Source organism: Oncorhynchus tshawytscha, linkage group LG20 (assembly GCF_018296145.1).
Source record: "Oncorhynchus tshawytscha isolate Ot180627B linkage group LG20, Otsh_v2.0, whole genome shotgun sequence".
NCBI classification, from domain to species: domain Eukaryota; kingdom Metazoa; phylum Chordata; class Actinopteri; order Salmoniformes; family Salmonidae; genus Oncorhynchus; species Oncorhynchus tshawytscha.
Window position 1 is genome coordinate 25,172,823 of NC_056448.1, and position 10,442 is coordinate 25,183,264.

At 43.0% G+C, this 10,442-nt stretch overlaps 1 protein-coding gene across 1 annotated transcript in view; it reads right to left on the reverse strand.

Moving 5' to 3' along the window:
• LOC112220338 (neural proliferation differentiation and control protein 1-like) overlaps nt 1-10,442 on the reverse strand; it is a 37,201-nt gene that overhangs the window by 3,841 nt on the left and 22,918 nt on the right. The window contains exon 2 of the mRNA XM_042302398.1: nt 8,803-8,952. Within this exon, the coding sequence (XP_042158332.1) occupies nt 8,803-8,952 (150 nt within the window). The remainder of the gene's footprint in view (nt 1-8,802; nt 8,953-10,442) is intronic.

Sequence of the window (10,442 nt, forward strand, 5' to 3'; positions counted from 1 at the left end):
TCTACATTTTGTGAGTTTTGTATTTGTGTTTATTAAGGATCCCCATTAGTTCTTGCCAAGGCAGCAGCTACTCATCCTGGGGTCCAACAACATTAAGGCAGTTAAACACAATTAAAAACAGTACATGACATTCATAACTATTTTAACACACATTAAGTGTGTGCCCTCAGGCCACTACTCTACTACCACACAATACAAGATCCATGTGCATGTGTGTATAGAGGGAGTGTGTTATCATGTGTCTGTGTATGCGTGTGTCTGTGCCTGAGTGTGTGTCTATTCACAGTCCCCGCTGTTCCATAAGGTATATTTTTATATATTTTTTAAATCTGATTCAACTGCTTGGATCAGTTACCTGATGTGGAATAGGGTTCATGGCTCTATGTAGCACTGTGCGCCTCCCTTAGACTACTCTGGGATTTGGGATTGTGAAGAGACCTCTGGTGGCATGTCTTGTGGGGTATGCATGGGTGTCCGAGCTGTGTTTTAGTAGTTTAAACAGACAGCTCGGTGCATTCAGCATGTCAATACTTCTTACAAAAATAAGTAGTGATGAAGTCTCTCCTTTACTTTGAGCCAGGAGAGATTGACATGCATCTTATTAATGTTAGATCTCCATGTACATTTAAGGGCCAGCTGTGCTGCCTTGTTCTGAGACAATTGTAAAGTCCCTCTTTGTGGCACCTGAACAGACAACTGGACAGTAGTCCGGGTGCAACAAAACTAGGGCTTGTATGACCTTGATATTGTTGTTAAGAAGGTAGAGCAGTGCTTTATTATTGACAGACTTATCCCCATATTAGCTAGTGTTGCATCAATATGTTTTGACCATGACAGTTTACAACCCAGGGTTACTGCAAGTAGTTTAGTCACCTCAAATGGCTCCACTTCCACATTATTCATTACAAGATTTAGCTGAGATTTAGAGTTTAGTGAATGATTTGTCCCAAATACAATACTAAGTTTTTGAAATAATTAGGACTAATTTATTTCTTGCCACCCATTCTGAAACTAACTGCCGCTCTTTGTCACTCGCTTTAGTAGCTGAAGTGTATAGTGTTGAGTCATCCGCATACATAGACACACTGGCTTTCAGTGGTATGTCATTGGTAAAGATTGAAAAAAAAAGTAAAGGGCCTAGACAGCTGCCCTGGGGAATTAATTATTCTACCTGGATTATGTTGGAGAGGCTTCAATTAAATAACACCCCCTGTGTTCTGTTAGACAGGTACCTCTATCTACAATATAGCAGGGGATGTAAGGCCATAACACGCAAGTTTTTCAGCAGCAGACTATGATCGATAATGTCAAAAGCCACACTGAAGTCTAACAAAACAGCTCACACAATCTTTTATCATCAATTTCTCTCAGCCAATCATCAGTCATTTGTGTGTGCCATGCATGTTGAATGCCTTTCCCTAGAAGCGTGCTGAAAGTCTGTTGTCAATTTGTTTACTGTAAAATAACATTGAATCTGGTTCAACAGAATTCTTTCCAAAAGTTTACTAAGGGTTGGTAACAGGATGATCGGTCTGCTATTTGAGCCAGTAAAGGGGGCTTTACTATTCTTGGTTAGCTGAATGACTTTTGCTTCACTCCAGGCCTGAGGGCACACACTTTCTTGTAGGCTTAGAATGAAGATATGGCAAATAGGAGTGGCAATATCGTCTGCTATTATCCTCAGAAATGTTCCATCCAAGTTGTCACCCAGGTGGCTTGTCATTGTTGATAAACAAAAATATATTTTCACCTCTTCCACACTCACTTTTCGGAATTCAAAGTTACAATGCTTGTCCTTCATAATTTGGTCAGTTAGTGTTTACCTATTTAGTAGTGTTTGTTTCTGTCATTTCATGCCTAAATTTGCTAATCTTGCAGATGAAAAAAATCATTAAAGTAGTTGGCAATATCAGTGGGTTTTGTGATGAATGAGTCACCTGATTCAATGAATGGAGGGGAGTTTGCCTTTTTGCCCAAAAATGTAATTTAAGGTGGTAACCATATAACAGAACAGAGTGTGGGTGTGAAAGAGCAAGCATTAGAAGAAACAGGACATCCTGTTGTGTGACTGCAAGTGCATGAAGCAACCCATGAGAGAGCCAGAGAGCCAGTGAGTGTGTGTGCGCGCGTGTGCATAAATGTGTTTGTGTGTGTGATAGAGAGTGTGCCGGTGTGTTGTTTGTTTGGGCAACAGTGAAAGAGAGACAAAGCCAGGGTGTTGTTTAACAGCTCTTTTGGCCAGACAGTAGGCCACATTCCAGGACTAGGCCACAGTTCTCCCTGGTTACCGGTATACATAGTGTGTGTGTGGCCAGGGGTTGAAGCACCGCAGGGGGCTTGTGCAATCACCCCGCCCCTCTGTCTCGGCCCTGCTCCCTCTCACACACACAAGTCCCTAAATCTCACTCAGCTGAGTGCTAATGGTGATAATCTCTCCCTCCCCAAGGTTACTCTAAAAGACCAGGTAATTCTACACTGTTTACGTGATAAGCTAAATATGATTCAGATTCAATATTTAATTACTATAGTGAGACATCATGAGCCATATCACCAACTAAGCCACTTCTTTGAAAATGCTTAGTAATGTCTCATTGTGTTTGTATTAGCGTGAGCGCCGTGTTATTAATGATTAAGGTGTTGTCCTCTACAGAAGGGTGGCCATCTGGCGGTGGTAATGTGCGTGATATGATGTGACGGCACTTTCAGTCTGTGCTTTGTTACTTTCTCACCCCATTCTATCCCATTTAGTGTGATCCACAGCAGGTGTCAGTGGGGGTGGGTCATGCCATCTGTACTTTGCAGGTGGTGGAGTGCTCCAAGTGTGCCAGTGTACCTGGCACTTTATACCCTACTTTGTTAGCTAACTTAAACAACATTTGAGGAAAATTTCAACATTTAAAAGAAAAAGAGAACATTCCTGAAATGTTGTGTTGGCATGAGTACTTGAGTGAGACAGTACATAGAGGAATCAGTGAGTATGAACCACAAAAAAGGGAGCATAAGGGTATGTATTTATATATGTTTGTTTGAGTGGGAGTGTGTAGTAGATAGAGAAAATAAGAACGGGGAAATTGGTGTGTGTGTGTGTGTCAGTAAACCCTCACACACCGACTAAGCATACACCTCTCCATGCATCAGAGAGGAGGTTTTGGCACCAGGTTGATAATTAACCATAACCCAAGAGGTGCCAAGAGGGATGTAAGGTGCACTAGCCTTGAGCGTGGGTAAGAGAGGGCTTGACAACGTGCTGGGTTGGAAATTACAGCGATTAGTGTGGACAAAATGGAGAAAAAGGTGTGTGTGTGTGTGTGTGTGGGGGGGGTTAGTAGTACAGAACTAGGCAGACCATGATTGATTGCGCAGTAGGTGGCGGCATGCACCTTAAACATTTGTTTGCGGACTGCCATGATATCATAGAAGTAGAAGAAGAGGGATGTAAAGTTTATGAAAACAAACACTAAACAGTCAGACTCTCTTATTCCTATCATCTCTATCCACCCTTTCCCCACCCTGGCTGGGCCTTAGTTATACATCAGGACAACGCATTCAGTTACCAGCATTTCCCATCACAACATAACGACCGAATTTGTCATTTGTATTTACAGTCAAAGGGGCTGCCCTGCTCTTGTTTGTGAACTGAAGGAATGGGTCTTGAAGGTGAATAAAAGTATCTAATGGATATGTAAATTAAACTTGACACTTTATTCTAATTGTTTACCAGATTGAATGAGTATAAAACCTGACCGAATAGTTGAATTCAGACCCACATAACCAAACAGTATGCATTATTTCATCAATACATAGCTTGCAATAGTACAAAAATATATTAGTCTCACTAGCTAGGTTTCCATCCAATTGGAGACAGATTTTCATGCAAATATTTTAGGGTCGGCATTAAAAAAAAAGAGCAATATTTTACCATTAAATGTCAAATGTGTCTACTCTGGTCCTGGTACCTGCGCTCTAGTCAACAGCTCACAGATACAGTGTGGGTAGGCTGTGCTAGTCTACACGATGAGATTATTATGGATAAGAGCAAGAACATTTTTTTGTTGTCAAATGGCAGTCAAGCATCGATCACTACGTCAGCGGAATAAGACCCTCGAGATTTATTGGAAAGCAGCATCAAGATAATCATAGTGCTCTTTCACCACGCTGTGAAGTGCATCATAATCATTTATTTCATTTGTAGCCTAATAAACCGCATGGATTCCCGAGTCGTAGTGGGAGGATCACACCCCATATCATCGCGTGACTCCAAATTTACTTCGATATGATGGTTATTATATCAGTATTTGAGCATAAAGGCATTTCCACCGCCATTTCCTGCATAATTAATTTTACCGAAACAAACAAATTCTGTCTAAACTTATAAAATGACACCGAAACTGCCTGTTTCCGTCACAGCTGTCATGACCTTTTTTATACGATATGACTTCTCACAAAAACTGGATGTGAATGTGGTTTCCTGACTAATATTTCTCAGGGGGTGGGGAATTTCTCAGGGGTTCATTCTTAGGGTCTACTGCTGCCCTCTTGTGGCTATGAGAACAATGTGCCGGTGAGTATTTTCAATTGGACCTCTTCCATTTTTATTTAAGGCAAGTCAGTTAAGAACAAATTCTTATTTACAATGACGACCTAGAAACAGTGGGTTAACTGCCTTGTTCAGGGGCAGAATGACAGATTTCTACCTTGTCAGCTGGGGATTCAATTCAATTCAACTAGGTTAGATGGGCAATCATTTTCACCGGAATGTTAGCAGCTATAGCTTCTTCTTGACCACACATGGTAAAGCATGTTGACCCAAGCCTATATTTGGGTCAGAGGTACTTGGTCAACATCCATAACATGTCTTGGTTAACTATTCCATCCTCAACATTGCAACAACCCATTTCTCTCTCCATGGTGACACTCATCGTAGCTATATAAAACACATTTTCAAGTGAATAATTCCTGAACACCAAACTCCCAAGAGTATTGTCCCTTGTACAGGTGTCTATCAAATTCCATCAACCCTAGTAGTCACCATGTTAAACAGAATATTGAAATAAAGGACTTCACTATTTTTAAATGAACATCACTACCACTCAACGACTCCACAACGCATTTCCCATCAGGACTAACATAGTCAGAGCTCCACACTGAATCAACTAATAGCATGGCATTGTATAACATCCCTGATTCCTAATGGATTGTCAACAGCTGTCATTAGGCTCCATTAGAGAGCTTCATTAGCTTTGCTTAGCCCCCTATGCATCATCCCTCCCCGCACCCCATCTCTCCCCATCTCTAGAGGTTCTCCCTGTTCCCCATGTCCAGCTCCTGATCTATTATTAGCCTCTATGTCTGACTATGGAGGGGTCAGTTTGACCACAGCTTTACCTGCTGTTGATGACCACACGTCCCTGTTTCTGAGTAGAGCTCTGCCCTCAGTACATACTGTGTGTATATATATCCAGTTCTCCTGACTGGTTGCCAGCCTTATTACCAGACAGGGCCCATAGCTCCAGTGTTTACCTATGGAAGTGTATGCCTTGATGTCAAACACAGGCTTGTCTTACACACACAAAGAGTACTGTTCACTAACTGTACTCACTTAGCTACTGTAATTGACCTACCCTGTCACCTCTGCTCCTCATGGCGGCCACTGTATAACCAGTGAATAACAGTACTACTCTTCCCATTCTGAGAAGATACATATTGTACCTACCGCCGGTGGCTGGTGGCACCTTAATTGGGGAGGGTGGCTCATAGTAATGGCCGGAACAGAGTTAATTGAATGGTATGAAACACAGTTTCAAATGCTTAATACCATTCACTCTATTCCAGCCATTATTATAAGCCGTCCTCCCCTCACCAGACTCCTGTGGAACCTACCCATGACAACTTTACCTACAAAGCATGGCACCTACACTCAAATATCTTTGTATTAGTGTGTGTGTGCGCGTGCACGTGTGAAAGAGAAAACAAGAGTGTGTTTACATTTGTGTCAATTTGTAAATGTGTGTATTACATGTTGCTGTGGAGAGTGTATTTGCTTATTTTGTGTATACCAGTGGAGGCTTCTGAGGGGAGAACGGCTCTTAATGACTGGAACGGAGCAAATGGAATGGCATCAAACCATGTGATTGATGCATTTGATACCATTCCACCTATTCCCCTCCAGACATTATCACAAGCCCGTCCTCCCCAATTAAGGTGCCACCAACCTCCTGTAGTGTATACTGATGTGCATCCTGCTGCTCTCTCATACATAATCTAAGACATCCGAGTTGCTAGATTTAATAATGTATCCGTTTCGGCTCCACTGGGTCACATAAGCCTCTCCCTGGTCCTGCTGTGTCTGGATGGGTTCATCCCTCCATGGACAACAGCCTCTGTCTACATGTATACTGGAAAAAACATCCATAAGCTTCCTCAATAGACACAGCCTATGGAGATAAGATCATGCTAAAAAATAAGCACAAATATGTTTAGCACATAAAAGGTAAGGCTTTGCATGGTGACATGTCCGGATTACTCTGATTAGGAGCACATCTCCATTGATGTACACCTCATCCTGTACATAGGGGCTGCATTCCAAATGGCACCATATGGGCCCTGGTAAAAAACAGTGTGCTATATACAGGTTGTCCTGGATGCAGAACTGAGCGATTTCCCCTTAGATAGGCCAGCTATAAAGTCAAAATTGGCTATATTTTAAAGATTCATGAAAAAGTGGTCTTAATTTAAGGTTAGGGTTAGGCATTAGGCTTACCAGTGTGGTTAAGTTTAGGGTTCAGGTTAGGGTAAGGTAAAAAAATTCTGAATTTATAATTTTGTGGTTGTGCCAGCTAGTGACCACTCTGCAGAGCTGCTTTCAGAATAAGATTCATGACAAAAACCGCTAACCTGTGAAATAGGGTAGTATTTCAGACATAGCCAGAAGTCTCTGACCACAAGGTAGGCTCCCCACAGGGTCAGTTTGTTCTAGCCAGCCCTCACAGGTTTATGTAACCTAGCCCAGTGGTCTGTAGCACTCATACCACACCACCACAACGACCTAGCCTTCACAATACACACTACACACACACCGCTTCTGCTTTGTGTCAGAAGTTCTGCAAATTAGATGCTCCTAGGTTGATAAACTCCCTCCACAAAGTTCTCGCTCTCCTTTTCATCCGCTCTTATTTTTCTTTCTCTCATATCTCTGTGTGATGCCGTGACCCTTAATCTAATGCCCTCATAACTCTCTGTGTGATGACTTGACCCCTAATCTAATGCCCTCATATCTCTCTGTGTGATGCCGTGACCCCTAATCTAATGTCCTCATATCTCTCTGTGTGATGCCGTGACCCCTAATCTAATGTCCTCATATCTCTCTGTGTGATGCCGTGACCCCTAATCTAATGTCCTCATATCTCTCTGTGTGATGCCGTGACCCCTAATCTAATGTCCTCATATCTCTCTGTGTGATGCCGTGACCCCTAATCTAATGTCCTCATATCTCTCTGTGTGATGCCGTGACCCCTAATCTAATGTCCTCATATCTCTCTGTGTGATGCCGTGACCCCTAATCTAATGTCCTCTGCTGCAGACCCAACTAAATTATTAATCCTGGAGAGAAACACACACAGAGAGAGAAACACACACACACACACACACACACACACACACACACACACACACAAGGTAGAGGTGGCAGGGTAAGAGAGAATATCTCCCTCTTCCTCTCTATTTCTCCTCTCCCTCAATATCTTTCACAAACCATGGCATGCCTTGTAAAATCACCGGACAATAAAAAAAAAAGTTATTTATTTCCACGGAGCAACGCTTTTACAGAATGAAATTAGATTGTATGAAGGAGCCAGAGAGAGTGAAAGAGGGAGAGATGGAAGGGGAGAGTAACAGAGAGAAAGGGAGAGGGAGAGAGATGGAAGGGAGTGAGAGAGATGGAGAGAGAGTGAGAGATGCAGGAGAGAGAGATGCATGCAGTACTCTGGGTGATTAAATGCGGTGGTCATCTGTCTGTGGGCAGCAGGAGCGGGGATTAGAGAAACACAGGATCAAACTACAGCGCACAGAGAGAGGGAGAAATAAGGACAGATTGATGCTGAAGAGATCGAGGGAGAGAGATCAATAGGGAGAAGGAGGGAGAGGAATTGATAAGGAAGGCGATAGAGTAAAAAAAAGAAAAGGGGGTATCAAATAAATATAGAAGAGGGAGATTGAGAGTGAATGCAGTAAGCAAGGAGGGGGACTGGGAGAGTGAGGGAGGAGGAGAAAGAGGAGCAGTGAGGGTTTCCTGTCTGTGTCACTGTGGTTCACTATGCTCACTCTTAAAGCACAGAGTTAGTTACTCATGGCTACGTCACGAACAAAGGCACACGTACACACACACATCCAATTAAACGGCAGCCTCTCTGCATCAGCTCATGAACCACTTTGTGTGACCAAACTGCGTTTGACCTAACCCCATAACCCATGTCTGGATGCTCAGAGATCTGTAGCCTGACACAGGTTGTGTCCCAAATGGCACTCTATTCCCTACATAGTAAACTACAAAGGGGTCAACGTAGTGCACTATGTAGGGAATAGTGTGCCATTTGGGATGCAGACACAACCAGGGAAAGGATGATGATCGATGTTCATTGAACATACGTAGAAAATGACCCTGTGCTGTTGAAGCAGCTTCATCAAATAAATTCAATAACATCTTTCGTAAATTACCCAAATCCCCTTGCTTTCCTACATTATAATGGAGATTGTGGGGGCTTTTTGAGTGTGCATAATGTGTGCGTAATATCCAGACCAACATACCATGGTGATGGCGCCTCTTCCTTGCTACACACTGTCCTTCCTCGTTCTCTTCCAATGGGGTGAGGCAGGGGCCGCAGAAGGAGGTGCCAGGTTTGCAGAAGTGCCGCCCCTCACGGGCACAGTCTATGTGGTACGGGCACTTACCCCCAGCTAAATAGAAAGAGAGCCAGGTGTTAGATAACACTTTTGCTCACCTCCTCTAACAGAACATACTGAATTATGGTCATCATGATTCTTATGGAGTGTGTGTGAGAGGACAGGAACATGAGTGTGTCACATCATCCCCCAGGTGTCATGACAAAAGAGGCTGCTTGGAGATGACAAGATGCCATGTAGTCATGACAACTGATTGAATTAAAGATGAATTGACGCACCAGTGGCAAACAACATTTTATTATGTACAATGTAGAGGGATTTCGAATAGCAAAACCTTCTGACTGTGCTATTGTCTTCATTGTATGAACATCATGTATTGGTTAGAACTCTGTTTTCAGACACAGACCCAAGCTATTGTATTCACATTGTGCTGAATTTAAAATCAGTTACCAGGGAACTGAGGAGACCTGCTGAGGGGAGGACGGCTCATAATAATGGCTGGAACGGAGCGAATGGTATTTCAAACCATTCCACTTATTGCAGTCCAGCCATTACCATGAGCCCATCCTCCCCAACTAAGGTGCCACCAACCTCCTGTGACACTCAAACATCTTCACCTGTTCCCTGGCTCAATTGACCTTAGAAAAGGTTGTCCTTCCAACCAGCAGTGTCATCTATCAAAATGATTGAAAGAATATACAATTATACCTTCAAGGCCTAGATCATGCTGTTCTGCTGATCAGGATTATAAACCAGGTTGACAGCATGAATGCTTGAATAATTCTCCAATCTGTGATAATCAACATCCCTATCTAGCCATACAATAGATATCTAAAGTGTAAGCATTGGCTTACACGCTTACACACACACACACAGAGAGAGAAAGTGGGTCACAAGGGGCATTTTGTTGTAGAGGGTAGGCAAGGACATAGCAATAGACTTAGCAGCCTATCAGGGCTTAAAGAGGCAGAGTTTAACCATTTAACAAAAAACTTTATTTAACTAGGCAAGTCAGTTAAGAACAAATTCTTATTTACAATGACGGCCTACCAGGGAAGAGTGGGTTAACTGCCATTCATGGGCAGAATGAGAGATTTTTACCTTGTCAGCTCAGGGATTCGATCCAGAAACCTTTTGGTTACTGCCTCAATGCTCTAACCACTAGGCTCCATGCCGCCCCAGAGTGGTACAGTAACCATGGGCTTTTACAAGTGCACAGTACAGAAGGAGGGTATTCATAGAAACGCATGCCCCCTAGGCTGCTGCAGAACTACATCTGTTGCCATAATGACCTCCATGGCAACAGGATCTCTGACATCAGGAGGTGTGAGTCACAGTAGTGTTTATGTTAGTGTGTATTGTATGTCAGTGGAGGCTGCTACGGGGAGGACAGCTCATTAGAATGGCTATATAATGAGTTCCACTTATACCGCTCCAGCCATTAACATGAGCCCGTCCTCCCCAATTAAGGTGCGACCAACCTCCTGTGCTGTATGTGGGTATGTCATAGGCTGTGTCCAAAATCTGGATTGCCCACTACTTAC